Source organism: Miniopterus natalensis, chromosome 6 (genome assembly GCF_054644295.1).
Source record: "Miniopterus natalensis isolate mMinNat1 chromosome 6, mMinNat1.hap1, whole genome shotgun sequence".
Lineage (NCBI taxonomy): Eukaryota > Metazoa > Chordata > Mammalia > Chiroptera > Miniopteridae > Miniopterus > Miniopterus natalensis.
The window spans coordinates 52,176,257-52,199,581 of record NC_142086.1 but is presented as its reverse complement, the minus strand read 5'-3'; the positions used below and the strand labels follow the sequence as shown (position 1 = coordinate 52,199,581).

The window sequence follows — 23,325 nt, the reverse complement described above, 5'->3', positions numbered from 1 at the left end:
AAGTGCTTTTCCTCTGCATTGCTCTGCGTTTTTCAAAATAATAACTTGGTGCAGGATGCCTTGGGTTGTGCTGCTGATGAGTGGCAGGAGAGTATAGTGACCCATCTTGCTTTCGAAGTTCAGCTGGAACTTGGTTTCATAAAGAGGCTTCACCAAACCACCTGGAAGGCATCTCCTTGCCTGCTTCCCACGCCCAGGCACCCCTCGCTGCGAGGAAGGGGTGCCCAGCTGCCCAGGTGATTCCAATCTGCTCATCCTTCCCACCTGCGAATCAAAGCTAGGCAAGGATTCTTGGCCATGCCACTCATTAGATCTCTCGCAAAACTTCTAAATAACGCTCCTGCCCAGATTTCACCCTTCCAAACCTGATTTCATTGGTTTGAGGAAGTGCCTAGTCATCTGTATGTTAAACATCCCAGGTAATCTAATGTGTAGCCAGGTTTGAGAAATAAGAGGCTACAAGAAGCTCGAGAGAGTTCAAGCCTGGGGTGGGACAGTAACAGGCACATGAAGAGGTAAGAAGAGCAGTTTGGAGAAGTGTGACTGAGGATGAATTAGGTCAGAAGAGTGCCCCTGCTCAAGAGGAGAGTGGGAAAGGAGGGCCTAGAGGCTGGTGGGCTTTTTGGGGAGTGTTGCGAGGTTCACGCAGCCTCAGGTGGAGGCACGCCCGGAAGCTTGATTAAACACAGACAGCGGGGCACGGGGGAAATCTGCGGAGACAAGATCTGCCTCCAGGCTGAAGTGCAGTTGGTTTCTACAGCAAGAAGAAATGGCAAAGGACAAATGACTCAGGGAAGTTTTTTGAACTAGCAGGTAACGAAAAAATAATAATGGGCAGTTCTAGAAGAGGTTTTGTGCCTTATGCCAGCAATTCTAAGGCTTTAGTCCACAGATAGATAGCAAGGCCAAAAGTCTCCTGTAAAATGAGGTAGACTCTTTGGACAGGAGAGCCTTAGAGATCATCGGAGTCAGTCTCCTCACTTCAGAATGAATGAACTTGAATCTGAGAGGGGCAGGGACTTGCCCAGGATCACCCATAAACCAGGGCTCTGACTCTGTCCCTGGGAGAGTCCGCTCAGTGTAATGGGAGCAGAGGCTCTGGAGCCAGCCTGCAGGGTTTGCTATCCTCACTTAGTGGGAATTACTTACATTCTCTGTGTTGACTTTATCATGGGTCCTGGGTTGGAATAAATGAATTCATATCCATAATGTGTTTAAAACAATGCCTAGCATGTACTATGTGTTATATAATGTTAACTGTAATTGTTACACCATTTTTACTGTTCTAATCAAGTGATAAAAAGACATGTTACTGAACAAGATGGTGATAATACCCTGCCTATTTGAAAGCTGGATATTTGGGGGTGAAATCAGATTTATCAAGGTGCTCTATTTTTGGTAAAAACTCCAAAGGTATTAAATTTAGGTGAATCCCAAAGCCATGTGTTTTCACATGCAGCTTCTTTAAAGTGCCAATTCCTGGGGCTCACTCCAGACCATCTGAAGCAGAACCTCTTAGGGGGTAGGAGCAGGGACTGTAGTTCCCAAATGTGGGCCAGGTGATTCTGTTGAGCTTTAAAGTGTGAACCCCCCTGTCCCTTGCTAGGAAGTGGTAACCTCTGTTAAGGATCCAAGTTCTTCCCTCTTCGCCTGTGATAGGTACTATTCTCTCTTTCTCTGTTACAGATTTGGAAATTAAGACTTAGAGAGGGTGAATAACTTGCTTGAAGTCATTAACTTTGTAAATAATAAACAAGATACACTGAAGCTGGCTCCTGGGCTCTCCCTCACCCCTTCCTGGAGCACACCAGCCCAAACCTTTCCCTTTTCCCTTTCCCTTTTCCCTTTCCCTTTTCCCTTTCCCTTTTCCCTTTCCCTTTTCCCTTTCCCTTTTCCCTTTCCCTTTCCCTTTCCCTTTTCCTTCCCTTTCCATTTCCCCTTCCCCTTCCCTTACCCGCCTCCCCAAGCACGTTACCATTAGCTTCTTCACTCCCAAGCTTCAAGGGCCCTTCCTTTGCCACTATAACTTGTTTCCTAAGCCTGTTTCTCTCATGAATTACTTCTTCCACCTCTGTGATTTTATAAATAAGTGTTCTCTCATAGTTGGAAAAAAAAAAGAGAAAGAGAGACTCTGAAGCCAAATCCTTAAGACCCCAGACTCACCATCTAGCCCATTGCCATGTGATCATGAGGCAGTAAATCTCCACTAGGCTCCAGTGTTCTTATCTGTAAAGTGGGATAATGTTGATACCAGACATCATAGGAGCTTTTGAAAATTAATACACACCAGACACGTGCCAGAGAACCTTGTTCACAGAAGCAATGAAAGGTTAACTGTTGTTTCTGCTATATATAGGTAATGGCATTGTTATTTCTACTCTATTCTCCACACATTTCCTTCAACCAGCACTTACTTGACACCCACTTGATGCTGGGTACTATGCTGGACTATGAAGCCACAAAGGCCAGAAACTGAAATAATGAAGTTCTTATTTCTAAGAACCAAACACTTTAGTAGAAACTATGAATCAGAAACTATGCTATAAGATGATAAGTGATCCTGACCAGAAAGGAATAAAAAGTGCCATTGTGACCTAGTAATAACAAGACTCATCTACCAGGGATCTAGGAAATAGGTCATTTTGAGTAGTTGAGTTTTCTACATACACATAAAATCTATAAATATCATTGTATTTTTATTTTTATATTGAAATATAGATATTTCTGAAAATAAGGCATACTTTGCTGGGTTTTTTTTTTGTTTGTTTGTTGTCTTTTTTTTAATATATCTTTATTGATTTCAGAGAGAGGAAAGGAGAGGGAGAGAGAGAGAGAGAGAGAAACATTAATGATGAGAGAGTCATTGATCAGCGGCAGCATGCAACCTGGGCATGTGCCCTGACCGGGAATCGAACCCTGATCGCCTGGATCCTAGGTCGACGCTCAACCGCTGAGCCATGCCTGGCTGGGCTGCTGGGTTTTTTTTAAGCCAAATAGTGTGTGCCATGTAAACTTCTCTTAATGACTGAGGACCACCATTGAGAACCTTATTTATTAGGTTGTGTCATCATATCTAGGTCCTCAGGAGCTTCTGAGGGATATCTGTCTCTTTGTCCTTGTGCTTGGTTTTAGAAATTTTTCTCTTTTGTTATTGCAAAGTATCCACTTTCTTCCTCACAGAAAACCTTGTAATCTATCAGAAAAAATAAAGATTTGGGAACCAAAGTAACCTGTATCATTATGCTAACCCTGCTAGTCTGCGTGAACTAAGGTCATTCATTCAACAAATGTTTCTGAATGCCCCATTATGATGTCAGGAATATTGTTATTTATAGGAATGGAAAGATATAGTCATATAAATTTTTGTCTTCAAGAGGCTATAATGCGGAAGTTTCTTAATCATTCATAACTATAATTTCTTCCGCATCTCTTAAGTGGAACTGAGGCAATAACTAACACTGAAGTGCTAGGAATTATTTTGGAGGCTAGGAGAGGGATACTGTTAAATACACATAGGAGGATTCCAGTCAGTGAACTCCCCCATGCCCTCATTCTTTATTCACAAGCATTATGGAGTACTTCCAGGTGATGTTCTAGGTCCTGACAATGCAACAGTGAACAAGACAATCTGTTCCCATTGAGTTTACATTTTGGTGTCCGAAACTGACAATAGACAAGTAAATACACAATATATTATCAAGTAAGTGATCTAAAAATATATAGAAGGAGTGCATAGAAGATGAGGTGGAAGGGTTTCTCTGTTTTTCTCCTGATTTTTTTCACAATGATGTCCACAAATGTGTTGCTTAATAAATACATTCTTATGCTCTATTGATTAAATATAAGACATCACTGCTATATACTATCGCTTAACATGTGTTAGATTTCATTCTGGAAAAAAAAAATTTACTAAGGCAAAATTGGTTAGGATAGAGGGTGGGGCTCATGATATGAGACTTAGAGGTTTTGGTACCTGAGAGAGAGAAAAGGTTCACTTCCTCAGAATTAACAACTGATGAGTTGTTGCTAGATGTACAGAACTTTGATGAGAGAACTTTGGGTTTGGGTTGCAGAGTAAAGGGTAATGGAAGGAGCAAGCTGTGGGCTATTAGGTCTTAAGACAGGTGGAAGTGAGAAGAGAAAAGGCTTCTGAAAATAAAAGAGATGTCAACTAACTATGGTGGAATGGAAGAGAAATGGATGTTGAAAGATACAAAAGAAAGATATTTTTCTTAAGGATTCATTTTATCAGTTCAGTAAAATTATACAAAAATAATTCTTTGATTAAGAAACTTTTTTGTTCAAATTGTGGCAAATTGAAAATTTTAAGGCATAAGTCATACTTTAAATGCATTTTACCCTTTTAAGTTTTGTTTGCCAAGGAGCTGGAGCATGGGTTTGACTTTGGGGTGAACAGAGCGAAGGAGCAAACTGGTCATTTTCATCATGAAGTGGGAAAGAAAAAAATTTCATCCAACAAAAGAAAGTTGTTAATGGGCCTGATTTAGATTATATGAGTGACTTTCTGGGGAGGGGGGTGGATTATCTCAAGCATATGAATAAATTTCCTCCTCCAGGGCTCTTGGGCACTGTTGGGTGCAATAAGGAGGCAATTTACTAAAAGGCATCAAGGTGCTCTTTGGCATCCTTAAAACTAAGCATGACAGTTAATAATGACAATGGTTATAATAATAGCAGAGTAAACTGAAAGTGTGGGAATGTTTCTGAAATAAAAATATAAAAGGAATTGTGTGATTTAGAATGTGCCTGAGGCCAACAAGAAGACTTGTTCTGGGGAAGATCCAGAGAGGTTGGTAATACAGGCTTAAGCAATAATGTGATGGATTGAGAGAAGGAAGGAAGGAAGGAAGGAAGGAAGGAAGGAAGGAAGGAAGGAAGGAAGGAAGGAAGGAAGGAAGGAAGGAAGGAGGGAAGGAAGGAGGGAAGGAAGGAGGGAAGGAGGGAAGGAGGGAAGTAGGGAAGGAGGGAAGGAAAGATAGAAGCAGCAGCCATGTTCAGAGTTTTAACCACTTTCATCTGGGAACTGGGAACATTCCCAGAGTGTCTGATTGATGTAATCCCCTTGGAGAGCAATAGTGACTTCAGCTGTTTTGTCTAACACCACATTTGAGTGTCAGCTACTTATGGCAACATTGAGAATATGCTGAAAGGTCAGATATTCTGTAATATCATTCAATGAGTGGTAACAGCTTCCTCAAGCCATTTCCTTGCTTATTTTTGAGGAGAAAGGATAAGTCTTGTGATAAAACAGAATTAGTAAGATATACCATCTTTTTACAGGGGGAAAAAAAAGTTATCCCAACTATGAATACTTCACATTGCCCAACTTTTATGATGCATAAAAATTAGAAGTCATATGTGTAATTTAATAAAGCATAACTTTTGAAGCCATACAGTCTTAACTTTAAACCCCAGATCTATCACTTACTAGCTGAGTGACATAGAACAACTTCCTTATTCTCTCTGAGCCTAAGGACTGTCCTATGTAAACTGGAAAAGCAGACCCTGTGAAATGAAATCTTGTCACAGTCAATGGCAGTTCTTTCCTGCCACTCACCAGGCAAATAGAGCACACATGGAAATGCATGACCTACACTGGCTTTCCTGACCTTAAGAAGGTCGCAGTCCAGTGGGAAATTAAGAGTTGGAAAGTAAAAGGTTATGACAAAAGGTAAAAATTAGGCAAACATTGAAGATGTTTTATTCCTAGGACTAAACTTGAAAAACTTTCAGAAAAACAATGTCTCATACATCACAAAATTGCCCATATAGCCTTTCACCTAATAAGTACTCAATATATGTATTGTTGAATTCTTTTTACATAGACCTTTCATTGAAATAAATTTACAGAAAGAATTTTATTAATTTTTTTAATCTGAGCAATTTTATTCTGTTTTTTTTAAAATGGCTTTCAAAAACAGGTAATAGAAAAATAACTAGGAAGCCATCAGTTTTAAGTATTTCTTTTCTTTTTTTAATATAATTTAATTTGATTTTAATACTTTACAATAACAAATTATAATGATGATTGTGTTTAACAACTGGCTTGAAAAATTGAAATCTGCTTTCATTATCCAATACTCAGCACAATAATGGATCTAGGGTAAGTTCTTTAGGTCTACATCTCTTTTTCCTGTGAAATAAAGGGAGCAAGACTAGACAGTCTCTAAAGGCACAGCCAACTTTGACATTCTATAAGGTCTTTAAAAGCTTAGATTCCTGTGTGAGCCCATCTTCCCAACTGTAAGCACACTTGATGAGGGGGCCCCACCAGTGTGCTCACATGGAGATTCCTGGTGGCATATTCTCTCTCTAGTAGAACAACTGCCCCGGTCGAGGGGATCATTGAGTAAGGAAATCTAAGAGCAGTCAATGAGCTTCTGGTCTACATCACTGCTAAATATTGTTTTATTTGGTTAAATGGATTATGGGGTTTTATATAGAATCAAGTATATTTCTAGTTTTATAACTTTTATAAGTTTGGGTGTTCTAAAAGGAAGTAAGGAGGCTCTAAGTATCCAGAAAATGATAAATCTGGAAACTGCTACAATAGACCATAAGTTGGATAATTCATAATGGGAACTACTGTCTGGTACACAAATCTATTCATATAGGACTATGTATAAAGACCTATGTTGAATAAAGTGTAGCTAGAGTGGACCAGTTATGTTTAGATTTCAGCATTTTTATCTCTTAAATAAGAAGAACTAAGTCAATGATCTCTGAAATCTATTAATTCTAAAATCCAACTATAAAGCTAAGGTTGTTTTGAATTCTGAAATTTGAGAGATTTGGAGATATTTCAGGAGTGCTGAAAGAAATTACATGTAAGGCAAACTTGAGTGATGACTTTTAGGGCAGAGCAGGAAAAGCGAGAGGGTATGCAAACTGTTAGCAGATGCTCCTTTGTGTTTTCAGGTAATTTCTACAAAGAATAAGGTTGTTATTGTTTGGGGGATTTTTTTTTTTTCTGAGTTAATACAAAAACTGTAGGATAGTTAATCTAGGGAAAAAAAGCTGAAAAAAATTGACTTCAGGCTTCCTATTATATTGGGTATGACTGGTTTGACAAATCATGTGAACAGAGTGATTGTCCTGTGGGTAAATTGATACTGAGATTCCCCCAAAGGCAAAGCTTTAGAAGGTAGGTAGGATTTATCTCACTCTTCCTGCCCTATGGCATCAGCTGATTTCTTTCCTTCCTTTCTCCCAATAATGTTTTACATATTTATTCAGAAAATGAGAATACAAGCTGAGTTTGCAAAGAAGAGACTTTGAAGATCCCCTAACCTAGACCATTGATTTTTTTTATTTTTAACAAAATCCTTTCACAAATGAAATCTTGCTCAGAACCCTGAGACAAGCAAAAGCCAAACTTCATGGTATTAAGAAGGAGGGGTGTTTGGAGTCCTACCAGTATTGCCATTTGTCTACATCTGGTGAACACAGAGGCATTGGGAACCCTACGGTTTTGTGAAACACAATATGAAAACCATTGAGCTGTACCAAACTCCACCTCCACCTTTTATAATAACCCCCCCTTGAAACTTGAATCCCTGAGAGGGAAAGTGGCCCAACTTAATGTAGCAGGCCTGAGACAAAGTTCATCTAAAAAAAAAGTGAGAGGTCATTTGTTTCATCCAAGGACACAGATAGAGGAAGAATGATCTGAACTGGAGAGAAATGAAGGATAATTCCAATTTAATATAATTAATTTATTTTGTGTGACACTTTTAAATCTTTAACAGAACTTTCAGATGTTCTATTTCATTAGTTGAGCTTAGTTTAGTAAGTATTCTCTGGATACAAATTATATAGTACTTGATACAAATAGGACCAATATATTGACTACTAGGCACCTTATTTCAAGTAAACCTCTCAACCACTGTACGAAGGAAGCATAGTTGAAAAACAAGTAAGGTACGAAAAGGATAAGTAACTGGGCATGGCCTCACGGTATGTTAGTAGTAGAGCTAGGATTTGAACTCAAGTCTGTCTCACTCCAAAACCAATGTTCCTTTTACTCTAACTTCCAGGAACTATCAAACTGTAAGAAATGTAAAAATGAGACGTGAGCTTTGCCCTCAAATTTGTTAAAATCCTCTATAATACATCAGTTGTTATACAACCAAAATAAGATAACCTAGCATTGATGAGATGTAGCTAAAGATGCAGACAGTTTAAAGAAAAAAGGCTATATTTCAAATAAGGGGCCAGGATATACTTTGTGGGAGGAGAGCTCTGAGGATTGGGTAGCTCTTAAGAGTCTGCAGAGCAGAGGTCACAGTCAAGGAAGCTAAAGTTCCTGGAGTTGGAGGTTTGTCCAGGGTTTTCCAACTGGTTAGTGGTGGCATCCAAAGTACAGGAAAGGTGTTATAGGAGTCAGAGAGAAACTAGAGGGAAAACGTGTTGACATTCTAGTGCTCACCTGGCTATCAGGCTCCCAATTGTAGTGTTTAGGTTTTTGGATGTACTTGTGTGTCCACGTACATTACAATTCATAGAGAGTTCATTTGCACTTTGGGGGTTGACTAATTCATGTCTTCACTTCCATATTTGTAAACACATTTATATCTACCCTTAATTTTGTCTTCTTTATTTCATCCTGGAATGAAGGGCTTAGTGGCTTAAGTTCAAGGCTATTATCTCAACCTATTCTCTTCTTTCAGGACCATCCTCCAGGCCATTCCCTTTCTTTCCAGTATCTTAAACTTCTCTCTCTCCCTACTGGCTGCTTCCTTTCTGTTTTACCTTTTTAAGTATAATTCAAGTTCTTCTCATCCAAATGTATCAAAATAACATTTTCCTTTCACCCCTATTTACTTCCCAAACCACTAAAGTTTACTTTGGGCTTTCATTCATTATCTATGGAAAGTGTTAGTGTCAAGGGTTCCAATGACCAGCTTGGATCAAACCTGTAGATGGTTCTCAGGCCTTATCTTCCTGGATGCCTCTGCCACATTCAAGAGTGTTGATCCTTTTTAAATATGTTTTTCCTTTGGCTTCTAAGATCCATGAACTTCTCAGTGCCTTCTCATAAACTTGTTAGTCCTTAGATTCTCCAAATAGGGCCCTTCCTCTCCTCATTGTCCCTGCTGTGCATAGGTCATTATATCCACTCTCACGGGTTCATTTTACCTTATGATAAAGATTTCTGCTTCTCAACTTCTGATCTACTCACCTTCCTAGAGTTTAAGTTTATTCAACTGTCTGTTCCACTTTTTATATATCCTGTAGGTACCTCAACTCAGCATGCTAAGGTGGGACTCATCATCTCTCCTTTCTCTTTCAACCAGATCTTCCAACTGCATTCACTAATTTAGTTCATGGAGCCATCAACCACTCAGTCCAAGAAAGCTGGAAACTTGAAGTCATCTTTAACTCTTCCTTCTCCCTGCATTAGTAACATAAACAGTATTTGATTTAACCTTTTCACTAGTAATTGAATTTGCCCCCATCTTCTGTATCCCCACTTCTGCTATGATCCTGTTGCCTTACCTGGACTGGTGCAGCAACCTCCTACATAACTGTTTTGCCTATAAACTGCTTCGCTCTAAATCCGTCCTTCACACAACTTTCAGATATATCAATATAAAACATATTCTGACAGTGTCAATCCCACTCTTCAAATCCTTTAATACTGTAGAGGTGGATATACTAACCTACATATGTGATAAAAAATCTTATATAACTAAATACATATAAATACATACACATGCTCATTTGTGTATATTTAGTTCTATAAAATAAAATAAGAATATCTGAATAAGATCAGTGGGTTGTATCAATGTAAATATCCTGGTTTTGATATTGCATGGTAGTTTTGCAAGATGTTACCCTTGGGGAAATTGGATAAAGGGTATTTAGTATAACTGCATGTAAACCTACAGTAATCTCAAAATAAAAAGTTTATTTAAAAATACCTTGCAAAAGTATTCTTCAATACTCATGAGAAATATTGAAGTATTTAAGCTTTATTTTAATGTAGCATACAAGTTTTTACTACCCTCTTCAACTTTATCTTCCAGCATTGTCTGCCCCACATTTTTGTACTATACCAACCTTTAGTTACATGTAATTGTCTTACTTAAATCAAGTTATTTTCTATTTCAGTATTTTGTTTATGCTATGGTCATAGACTGCTCACTCATACCAGTAGTCCTTACCTGGCCTTGCTAATTTATCTTCATCATTTAAGGATCTTTTCTTAACCCCTCAGATGAGGTGATATATTTCATCTTTGTTCCGTTACTGCATTTATATATTTTTACTACATTTATTAGAGGTTTGTTTTCCTGTCTTCCCTCTACACCATAATCTTCTAGAGGGTGAGAGCCTCTCATTCACTTTTTTTATTTTATTTCCAGTGCCCATTATACTTCCTGGCAAATATTAGATCCTCTCTATATATGTTGGACTTGAGTAAATAAAAGTGCTTTTCCATATAGCTTTGAAATCATGAACAATAAATTCAATGCTGTTATCTTCTATTATGAAACTAGACCAGAGCATTCATTTGCAAATTTAAAATGATTGACTATACTAGTATACTATTTACTTAATTCTTTGTAACAATAAAAGTAATGATTAACAGCTTAGCTAATTTCATCCTGGGATAAAATTAGTCTACTGACAATGACAATGAACTACATACTAAGATGATCTGTGCAGATAACTTGCATATTTGGAAAAAGCATCACCTGAGAAGTCTGATGCTTTCCTTCACATATACAGGGATCAAGGTTAATTTTCTTTTTTTTTAACATAAAGGCAAACTTGAGGGTCCAGCAACCAAATGAAGCAAACAGAAATAGGGTTCATTTACAACATATTCGCTGTTTGCTTATTCTTTGGTCTAACTAGAATTCCACGCTCCAATTAAAAGCCACCCACACACACACATCAAAGTGGTAACCAGTGATTAAGAAAAAAAGTCTAGGTTCAGAAACTTGAGTTTATTGTCCCTGGGCGTGATGCTAAGATGGTGGTTATGAGAGGGGTGATTATGCTGAGGGTGAAATTTAAGTTTCTGAACTTGCTTCTGTTTTCTAATTCTACTTTTTACTTGCTGGAGGCTGAATGAGCAGATAATCAGTTAAGACATTTATAAAATGGGTTTAATAATAGGTCGGACTTGCTGTCAGACTTAATGAGGGAATGTTTATTTTCTTTTTGAAATATGCAGAACATAGATGTTGGATAGTAGAAATGGAAGGTGTAATAACATTATTAGATAAAAAGAAGAGCTTCGATAGAAGACATGATTGTCTGATTTTATTGCAAAATGAGATCCGTGACACTACCTGAAGAAACACAGTTGTGCAACTTGTAAAACTTAATTTATATGCCTACATAATTTTGAAGAAAGTTGACTTTTCTTTGTAATCAAGTATGATTTGATTTAAATATTTTGTGCTCATAAATACAGAAACTATAATCCTAGTTTCACTTTTGTCCTTTTAAGGTTTGTAGAAACCCCAGCTCATTTCTCTTGGAAAGAAAGTTATTATCGATCCACCATGTCCCAGAGCACACAGACAAGTGAATTCCTCAGTCCAGAGGTTTTCCAGCATATCTGGGATTTTCTGGAACAGTAAGTATCAAATCAGCCAAAAAATATTGTAATTGAACTAGTATAAATAGATAAATGTGAATGGACACAATATTGCATTAGTAAGACATATTTCTAAAATCAATTAAAATCAGTTAATTTTGTTGGAAACATTTATTTCTCCAATAGTATCTCTGTGTTCAAAATGCAGTGGAAATTTATTCATTTTCCAACACCAAAAGATCATTATTATTCCAATGTGGTGTAGTTTTGGAAGATCAGAAGGGATCTCCTGCCCAACCCCAAATAACTTCCCCAACAACTCCCTGATATTCAAGGTCTGTCCCTTTGGCTTAAAGGCTCTTATTTATTCTTAAAATGCAAATACCCCACTGAGAAAGTAGAACATTAAATTTATGCCTTGCTGGGAGCAGGGTTATTATCTCCCTTCTGAAGATTTGGATTGGATAAATGAGTAAATTAAAGGGAAGGTGAAAGAATATCAGAGCACTGGGGGCCCTAAAGGATAGAGTAATAAAATAGTCTATCTCTGATACATTTGTTCTTTCCGATGTTCCACCCAGTAATTCTTTGATGGGGGCAGGATTTATAATTCATGTTTTACAAATAGGGCTTAGGTTTGAACTGCCTGCGATTGCATATCTGGTAAACAATTAAGCCAGGATTTAAAACTAGGGTTTCTGACTCTAACTACTGAGCCTTGCTAACTTTGAGGCAGAAAGAGCTCAGGGTTACCAACTAGGTGAGTGCACTTTAAGTCCCTTTCCACTCCTAACAAACTTTTTTTTTGGTTGTTTTTTGCTTGTTATTTCTTTATGGTAGGCCCATATGTTCAGTTCAGCCCATTGACCTGAACTTTGTAGATGAACCATCAGAAAATGGAGCAACAAACAAGATTGAGATTAGCATGGATTGTATCCGCATGCAAGACTCGGACCTGAGTGACCCCATGTGGGTGAGTGGCATGTGCCTCTCCTCTAATGTGTGAGCCATGCTGTCCAAACCTCTGTCGCCCCTGTCTTTTTCACGGCTATGAAAAGGCAGGTGGCTCTGAATGGGCAAGGCCATTGGAAAGTGAGCCAATGTGCTCAGGAGAGAGACATTCAGGAGCTTGTGGATTCTGGGCCTGCCTCAACTCTGCATAATGCACATGTTTACACTGATGGGTGTGGGGACTTGGAAATAACTTCTTACATCCTTTATCTGAATTGTTCTTTGTCTCTATTTTGATTTAGAGAGGATGGTAGCAGCCCAAGGTTTTGCCGGGGAGACAGAACCAAAGTCTAGACCTGAATTCTGTTCAAAGCACCTTCCACTGTGGCAGGCTGCCTGTCTCACCGAGCTGCCCTTCTTTAATGAAGGAAGATAAAGTAAATTCTCTCAGAACCCACATTTCATTCCCTAATAATAGAACAGGGGGAAAGAAGATAACAAATATGAGTAACAAGCTTTCTTTTGGCTTTACCACTGAGTCACTTATGACCTTAGGCCTCAGTTTCTCATCCATAAAATGGTGAGACCTTACATGCCACTTACCTCCCAGACAGCTAAGGAGTATAATAAGTTAATGAGAGTAAAATACTTTTCTGAGATGTTTAGATAAAATGTCTTGTATTTGTGCAGTCCATAATGCTGGTGAGTTTTCTTCCTTCCTTTCTTTCTTTTTTCCCCCCTACATTTAAAAGAAACGTATTTACCATAGAAGTCCTGCTGCTTTTCTATAAAAATTAAAAACAAACAAACAAGAAAGACTTCTAGAAAGATGGGGAGGGGGAAAGAACTAGAAAGAGGGTGGAGTGTCATAGAGTGTCTGCTGATGTGATTAAAGAGACAGATTTAGAAACACTTTGCCTTTTTTGGGGTATGGGGGGGTGTCAAATTACTGTATAGTAAGGAATGGTTCAAATGAAAGACTTAAGTAGATGTTTTGGTGTGTCTTGCCTTTCCTGTCTAGTGCAAGAGTTTACAGGAATTTTCACAGTGTACTTTTCGCTATGAACTGTACATTTTATTATTGGGAGAAGCTGAAGTGGGGAAATGGGACAGAGATTAACCAAAGAACTTATATGCATATAAGCATAGCCCATGGACACAGACTAGAGTGTGGGGAAGGTCTGGGGCAGGGAGGAGGCTGGGTGGAGAGGGAGAAAGGGGGGAAAAGGGGGGAACATCTGTAATACTGTCAACGATAAAGAAAAATTTTAAAAATGGAAAGTTGTAACTTTGCAAATACACGGATGCTTTGTCACTATATTGATAAGGGAAAAATATTCTTCTTCACTGGCTCCTTCCATTCTAATATGAATACAGTTCTCAGTTATCCTTGAGCTACTGAAAAAAAGCTGACATAAATTCAAGGGACAGGACATTTAAGGCCTTGAAATGTATTATTATTGAGTATAAATGTGTATAAATTCTGATTTGACAGTGACTTAGAAATACCTCCAATTCGCTAAATAATATTGCCTCTTAAATTGATAGGTAGCACCTTCCTGGGCAAACCTATCTTCACATATTGTTTCCAGAGATTTTGTGTTTTGACTCTTGGACTCATAAAATCAAGCAGAAGTTATAAAGTTTAAAATTGAGAATCAAGCCTTTTCATTTACAGTCCCTGTTATTATATTTTTACATAATGAAGTATTTTTAACATGCCATGCTATTTCTTGCTCCTTGGTTTTATTAGAGATTTTCTCCTTGAGAACATCCCATTTTTTTTCTCCTCTCCAGTCAATTTCTATCCATCCTTCAACTCCCAGTTTATCCTACCCTCTCTGGGAAAACTTTTTGTATCACTGTTTTCCACCAGTCAGAATTAGAGCCCATTCCTCTGAAGCAACCCTAGGTATATTTTTAGTCATGTTATTTATTACACAATATTATAGTTGTTTATTTCTCTGTCTTTAAAAGGTACAGGGACCATATTTTGTCATGTCCAGTATTTGTTACAATGTTTGGCATATAGGCCCTCAGGAATTTTTGAAGTAAAAAATAGAAAATGAGAAACAACTGTATTGAAAGAAATATACAAATAGAGTAAGAATGAACTTGATTAAAGTAAAAAATTTTGCCTATCCGTGGCTGCCTTATTTTTGTTTTCAAAGAACTGAAACATTGCTAATAGATTACAGTTCTATATGACTCCTGGGTGTAACTTAGTCTTAGAACTATTCCAATATGCTCATATACGTCCACATGTGAAGGCCACATAGATGAGACTAGATAAAAACAATAGTTCCAAGCAACAGGAGTGGCCAAATGGTGGACTTGCTCAGGGTGTAGAAACTAGTATTCTGGTTTGGAGAGTAAGAGCTGGGATCCTCTGAGATTCCTCATCCTTCTAAAGTGACAGCTGCTGCCACTGGTGTGGAGCTCTTTCATTCCATTACTTGGTAGCATACTTTTAACTTTCCTGTGTATAGGTTAATAGCTATATAGTTCCAAAACTCTGCACATAAATTCCTTTCCCCTTGAATATAATATTAAAAAAATTGGGACCCCAGCCAAACATTCTTTTACTACGCAAGAAATATGAATCTGTAGACATGAAACAACAAGTCATGGTAAGGACAGAAATCTTGACATTGAGAATGTCACCCCGTTTGTGTTGATTTTTGATATGCCCTTCACCTTAACATCTAGTCATGAAATGGGATCACGATACGTTTTTCTGATTATTAACAAAGGAAATTTGGATTGTAGAGAGTGTATGCCTTCCTCATCGGAATGACTTTAATGTCACTGAAGAATGTGCTGCCTTGGATTAGCAAGGCCCTTGTTGGCTCTTGATTCTGATGTCTGATATACGACTTTATATCTCAGCTTTGCATTATTCGTAAACTGTCTAAGCGTGTCTATCATGTGTCAAGAGGTGGATAACGATGTTGACACCTCAGCGCTCTCCTGAAATGATTGCTGGAAGCTACATAATTATTAATTTTGCATTTGTTTATTCTTTATACTTTGATAGAAGCCCTGTTTTATCGAATTAAATTTTTCCCTAGGAATTTGAATGGTAATTATCCAACACTATCCATTTTTGTAAATTCTTACTGTAGCAGTCCAGATATATGTGAAGACTCCTCAGCTCTACTTACCAAAAGAGCAGTAGTGTATTTGTATTTGGAATGGCTTATGCCACAGCTCCTAACACAGTGCCATGCATCTTATATGGCCCAAGATTTATATAAGATTTTATTTTTACATACTAGGTCTAGCCAAAAGCATTTCTTTGGCATTTACTACGTGCTGGTTTTTTTATGATACAGGTGAACAAATCATGACCTCTAGCCTTGAAGAAACCGTAATATAGTATAAAGGCAAGGGTGTATAAAATTACTTGTGAAAAGTAGTCATACAGGTGTATGTATTCTTTAAGGTACATAAAAGAGGAACAATTTACTGTGCATGTGAAAGACTGTTAATATGTTACAGAGGAGGTGATTTTTATTCAGACTGTGAAATATGAGCCAAATTGATCAAAACAGTAGAAAGTAGTCCAAGTTTGGGTAGTTGTTATGAAAATAATTTATTTTAAAACCATAATGTAAAGCTCAGATTTAAAATTTTAACTAAGATAAAATTTATATTTTAAAAAAGACAAATTTAAAAAAATTTTTCAACACATGACAAAGGCTTAATAACCCTAATAATATAATACTTAAAAGTTAATGAGTGAGATTAAGCCCTCCCCACTTTGGCAAAGAGTGTAGGCAATTCACAGACATTTAACAGCTATAAAATGTGCAGCCTCTCTAATAAAATACTTGTGAATTGAAACAATGATATTATTTATCAGCTATCTGTTCAGCAAAGATTCAAATGATTAATAATAATCAGTGCTCGTGAAATAGCAGGGAAATAATTTTTTTCCCTTCTGGTGGTAGTATAAATTGATATAATATATTTAGAGAGCAATTTGCCCATTCTAATTTATTTAACTTTAAGCACTTACCCTTTCTAGAAAAAGATTTCTATAAATCTTTTCCACAGAAATATAAAAAAGCATACATACAAGCACACACACATGCATAGCATAGAGATACACACGCACACACACATATAAATGCTGAAATGAAGGCTTCACTGAAGGATTGCTTATAATAACTAAACTGATCAGACTAAATGGAATTCTATAGACAAAAGCTGTGGACGCAGATAAGAAGAAAACTACAGTTTAAAACAAATGGGGGTTAAACCTTTATACCATTGTGAGATGATATTGATAGTTATCATGTGTGATCATTTTCATCTTGGAAATCCTGTTAGTGATCCTTAGTGTGACTTCTGTATTTATGCTTTGTGTGTGGTGTCCTTTCTATCCTGAGAGAAAAATTATGTGTGATTGATATTATTTTTTATTAAATGTTTGGTAAAATTTGCTAGTGAAATTTGGGCCTGGATATTTCCTCTTTGGGAGCCCTTTAATTATAAATTCAGTTTCTTTAATAGTTATTGGACTATTAAGAGGATCTAGTTTATCTTGGGTAAGTTTTTGTAAGTTGTGGTTTTTGAGTAATTGGTTAATTTTATCAAAGTTTTGGAATTTATGTAAGTAGAGTTGTTTGGAGTTTCCCTTATTCTTTCAATGTCTCTGAGATCTGTAATATCCTCTGATTCATTCCTGACATTAGTAACCTGTATCTTCTCTGTTTTACACCATCAGTCTTGCTAGAGATTTACCAATTTTATTAGCTTCAAAGAACCAGCTCAACTTTTTGGTTTTAGTGTTTTTAATCTATTGTCTTTCTGTTTTCAACTTCATTATTTCTTGTCTTATTTTCTTTCTTCTGCTTTGGGTTTATTTTTCTCTTCTTTTTCAAGTTTCTTGAATTAGAGTTTATATTATTGAGTTGAGACCTTTCTTCTCTTCTAATATTAGTGTTTGTTTTTATGTTTTCCATTAAACACTGCTTTCACTATATCTCATAAATTTTGAAATGTTGTATTTTCATTTTTGTTCATTTAAAAATATTTTCTAATATCCTTTGAGACTTTCTCTTTGACATATATGTATTTAGAAGCATGTTGTTTACTATCCAAGTGTTTGAATATTTTTTGTTACCTTTCCATTACTAACTTCTAGTTTAATTCCTTTATGGTCTGAAAACATACTTTGTATGATTTCAAATGTTTTAAATCTGCTAAAGTTTGTTTCATGAGGAAGAATATAGTTTATCTTGCTGACTGTTCCATGGACACTTGAAAAGACTGTATTCTGTTTTGTTGGGTGAAATGTTCTAAAATGTCAATTTGATCTAATTAATACATGATATTATGCAATTCTTCTATACCCTTGCTTATTTTCTGTCTACCAGTTCTATTGATTACTGAGAGAAGAGTGTTGAAGTATTCAACTCTAATTATGGAGGTGGCTCTTCTTTCAAAAATCTGTCAGTTTTGTTTCATGTACATTGAAGTTCTCTGTTTTTAGGTGTATCATACTACTTAAGATTCTTCCTTCTTCTTGTTCCATTGATCCTTTTATCATTATATAACATTTCTCTTTATCCCTGTTAATGTAGTTTGCTCTGAAGTTAATTGTTGTTGTTTATATTAGTATAACCAATCTAACTTTCTTTTGATCAATGTTTCCATGGTAAATATTTACTCTATCCTTTTACTTTTAACTTATATTTATTATTATATTCGAAGTGAGTATCTTCTAGACAACATACAGTTGGATTGTTTTCTTTCCATTTTGGCAATCTCTGCCTAGTAATTGATATATTTATATCATTTACATTTAATGTAATTATTGATATTTTTTCAATCATTTATTTATTGCTCTTCTGTTTCCATTTTATGCTGCAGTATGGATTATTTGGCCTATTTTTAGTATTTTAATTGTTCTATTTTGGTTTTGGCTATATCTCTGCATATTTTTACTGGTTGCTCTGGGGATTGCAATATTCATAATTTTTCACAGTCTATTGAGAGTCAGTGTTTCACCACTTCAAATGGAATGTAGAAACCTTACCACAAGATTGGTTTTATAGCCCTCCCCCCGATGTTATACTTGTCATGTATATTACATCTATACACATTGAACACTCCATAAGACAATGTTATAATTGTTATTTTCAACTGTCAAATATATTTTAGAGAACTCAGGGGATAGTCTGTTTTATTGAACAGAATATTTATCATTGACATTGCCCTTCTTTTGTACCAAAGTCACATTTCTCACTAGATATTATCAGGAAGAATACAAAATTCCATGCATATTTTTATTAGAATGAATAAATATCTATATTTTCTAGGCAGGATCATGAATCATATCAAAGCACTAAATTGTTGATTTTCTAATTGATTAAAAGTTTATAAACATACTCTCCATAGCTCTTTTATCTTTTCCACCTTCCCTGCCTTTACACACATACACATTCACTCACATATAACTCAATTTGAACCACACCTATAACTATTTTCAAATATTATAGAATAGTATCACAGTAGTTTTGGGTATGCCAAGTGTTTTAAGCCTTCATTTGATAAATTTCATTCTCTAAATACATGTATTATGCTCATAGTCTGTGAGCAAATTATTTTTCAGTAAGTTGCTTCAGTTAGGTTGCAGGGGGCTGGGTAACAGCATTGCTGCACGAATCACTTAAACATTCTGAACCTCCCTTCCTACATGCCTCCTCCTGGTTCAAAAAGTGGAAAGGATATAATTCCTGATATGTCATACAAACATTATTTTCTATGTGTCTTGGTCTCCAGGCACTTGAGATGCACAGCGCTACCCAAATGTAAGTCTGATATCATTATCAAGAGCTCATTTCAAGAACAGCATCGCTATTTTCCTTCTTTCCTCTTTCTTCTTTGGTCTTCTTCAGGCTTCCAGAGCTATGCTCACAGCATGTTTGGGACATGGGAATAGACATAGCATTCCTCCTTTTCTATCCAGCAATCTTAACTCTTGCCTTTAGCATTCCCTATTAGTTTTACCCCATGACAAGAACCATTAAAATAGTCATTCAACCATAATTTATGCCAAATAAGATGTTATGAATTAGTTCTATGAACACAAATGAAACAAATAAACAAAACAAAAAACATATTCCACAGAGCAGAAGCCCTCTAATTTTTTGAAAATGGGTTGGTAGTTACTCTTGTAGCTAATTAGGTGGCTCAATACCCATTCAGTTTAGACTGAGTTCAGGTGTCCCCAGAAGAGCAAGTTGTTTTTCTGTTCCATTCTTTGTACAGCGTAACCAATCGGAAGGCACCACTTTGTTCAAGAGCGCCAAGCCAGGGACTTTACCTTAAACAGAAATATGCATTTCAAGCCTTGAACAAACAGTCTGCTTAATAAAATAAGGGAAAGGGCTTTCTTTTTTTCTCTTCTCTAGAAATTCACAAACATCACTTGATAGGTGACAGCTCCTCCCTCACAAAAGGGGCTGTTTGCTTTCTGCTTTGGTGTTTGGGTAAACTGCAGCACTCACTGGTCGAGAATTTATTGCCTAGGGGAAGGTGTTTGCAGTCTCTGTGTCTAATTTGAAAAGAAACCCTTTCCTTCTATCCTCTCCCTCTGTTTTTGAGGAGGGAGAGTTGGAAATGATAGCCGCAGGGAAATAGTTCCCCTATCACCTGTCTTTGGTGTAACCTCAACAGTGTTACTCAAGACACTGTACTCAGTGTGTATTCATTCAGAATGACAAACTTGAAGGGGGCAGATAAACAGAAAGGGATTTTAGCAAGAACAGGGGAGCTCATTCTGACCTTGCATCTTCTTAAAAACTGATCAGATTGAAATCCTTGCATGCTGACTTCAAGAGAGTCTGGTTTGTTTGAAGTAATGCCCATGTTACTCTGAAAACCAGTATGTTTAATATAGTTTTAATCTACAAAAGTTAGAAACATCTAGAATATGAGACAAGAATTTTAGGCATGATCTAATTCTTTTTCACCCTTCCTTTAATAGAAGGGAAGACTGAGATTCAAGTTGACTGCTCTTGACTTCAACATTTGCAGTAGTTTGTGGATGAGCGAATTAAATCCAACTTTCTAAATTTCTTGATCTGCCTTTCCATCTACTATCTGAGATACTGGTAAAGAGTTCAGGCTCTGGAGGTTGATGACTGTCTGCATTTGAATCCAGCTTTGTCATTCACTGTTTGGATGGTGTGGGCTAAATTGTGATATGTTTCTGAGTCTTGGTTTCTCCATCTGCAAAATGACCATACTGGTGTGGGTGACACAGCATAGAAAGGATGTTTTGAGACCTGAGGTATGACATATAAAACAGTTAGCGTGGTACCTTGCATGTGGTCAGTTCTCAGTGGTGATGGATGTTGCTGTTGCTCATCAGAACATGACAGATCTGGAAAATGGCAATATTAATCTCAATTAGAGCAATTACCGATGCAGGAAAAAATATAATTTGTAAAGATTTGTATTTTGGTATTTCCAAGAAGGAAGGTAATAATATTTGAAGATATGCTAGCATGCTGTAAAACCTAACTAGATTCTCCTTTCCCATTTGAAACTAGATAAAGTTGAGTTTTTCTTTAAACTAAGATCAATTTTTGAAGCTGACTTCTTTTAAAAGCTGATAGACGTTTAGGTCTGATGGAACTCAAAGAAAAAAAATCAATTACTAAATATTATTTTAGTTATGTAGGTATTATTCAGTAATTTTAACATAAAATCTTTCCTTTTCCAGTATAATAATTAAGATCACAAGCTTTAGAATTGAATATACAACTGATATTCCTGGGTTGGAATCTTAACACAATAATAAAGTCAGAGTGGCATGGACGCCTGGAGAGTTTAATTCAGTGGTTCTCACAGCGTGGTATCAGAGCCAGCAGCATCAACATCACTTAATAACTTTTTAAGAAGTGTAATTTTGGGTGGGTTCTACTCCAGATCTACTGAATCAAAAAATGGAGAGGGGGGGCAACAATCTTTCAATGAGGCGTCCAGGCGATTCTGATGTTTGAGAATCACTGGGACAATCCAGTGACTTAACTTATATGTTTTTATAGGCAGGGAAACTCAGTCTTCAAATGGGGAGTGACTTGCTCAAGGGTACACAGCCATAATGATAGAGAAGCAACTTTTTGGCTAGCCTCTAAAATAGATATATATAATTGTGACTCATCTTAAAACATATGAAGTGGTCTGTTGGGTTATGCCATTTAGAAAATAAAAAGTTAGAACATAATACTTTAGAAGAAATCATGAAATGTATTTATTAAATGGTTTGTTACATGAGTCTTTGTCAGTAAGATGTTAAAGAAGTTCTCATATCTGTATTTCTTTAATTGTAGAGATAATTCATAAGAATCTTTTTCCTGGTAAAATACTTAAATTTCAAATTTATGTTCTTGCCAATTGAACAAGTATTTACTGATGATTTACTAAGTTCAAGATACTCTATGAGGGGCACAAAGTTTAATAAAATAGCTGAGTCAATCATTACCTATAACTTAGAGTTGGTGGAGGGAGACAGATATATAGCTAATAAATGTGATTATAAATAATCAAAATTATCATACCAAGAAAATATTTGTTGCTTACCTTTTAAAGCATAAGTAAAAAGACAATAAATGGGTACCCATCATGAACAGACCAAAGTTCAGTCATGAGTAATGACTGCTGGGCTGTGTAGCTTCAGGGACAGTATTCACATCTTACTCTATGGAAATGATAACTCATAGGCATTAAAAAGCTCAGTGCTCTTGCATCTAACTAGCATTTAATGCTTGCTATACTTGAGACAATTGGGAGAATTTATGAATAAACAAAGAGCACATTCTGCTTCCAAGGACCTCCCAGTTTGTATGTAGACACATACCAACTACTTTTATCATGATAGAAAGTAGTAAGTACCAAAAGAGGGTATAGATAAATTTCAGCAGGAATTCTGATGATCATTTCTATTTGAAAGCTCAGGAAATACATTGGCTGCATGAAGACAAAGGGAGAAGTTATTTTAGGCAGAGAGAAACATGCACGTGAGTTAGGGAACAGTCTTTTCCCCCCTTTTTATTAAATTTATTGGGGTGACACTGGTTAGCAAAATTATATAGGTTTCAGGTCCACAATTCCATAACACATCATCTTCACATTGTATTGTGTGGTCACTACCCCAAGTAAAGTCTATTTTATCACCATTTATCCCCCTATACCCTCTTCCACATCCTGCCACAGCCCCTCCCCATGGCAATCACCACACTGTTGTCCATGTCCATGAGTTTTTTCTCTTTTTCTTTTTTTGCTCAATCCCTTCAGCCCATCCCCCAACAGCTATCAGTCTCCTCTCTATCTGTGAGCTTGTTTCTGTTTTGTTTGTTAGTTCATTTCGTTCATTAGATTCCACATATGAGTGAAATCATATGGTACTTGTCTTTGACTGGCTTATTTCACTTAGCATAATGCTCTCCAGGTCCATCCATGCTGTCACAAAGGGCAAGGTTTCCTTTTTTACGGCCAAGTAGTGTTGCATTGTATAAATGTCCCACAGCTTTTTTATCTATTCATCTACTGATGGACACTTGGGCTGCTTCCAAATCTTGGCTATCATAAATAATGCTGCAATGAGCATAGGGGTGCATATGTTCTTCTGAATTAGCGTTTCTGGTTTTTTTGAGAAAATTCCCAGAAGTGAAATCACTGGATCATAAGGCAGTTTCATTTTTAATTTTTTGAGGTAACTCTATACTGCCTTCCTCAGTGGCTGCACCAATCTGCCTTCCTACCAACAGTGCATGAGGGTT

General features: G+C 36.6%; 1 protein-coding gene across 4 annotated transcripts in view; it reads left to right on the top strand.

The window, feature by feature from the left end:
* The window catches only part of TP63 (tumor protein p63), a 202,582-nt gene that overhangs the window by 62,243 nt on the left and 117,014 nt on the right, over positions 1–23,325 (top strand). For all 4 annotated transcript variants that reach the window (XM_016200060.2, XM_087818246.1, XM_087818245.1 and 1 more), the window contains exons 2-3: positions 11,486–11,614; positions 12,416–12,548. In XM_016200060.2, coding sequence (XP_016055546.1) covers positions 11,486–11,614; positions 12,416–12,548 — 262 coding nt within the window. The remainder of the gene's footprint in view (positions 1–11,485; positions 11,615–12,415; positions 12,549–23,325) is intronic.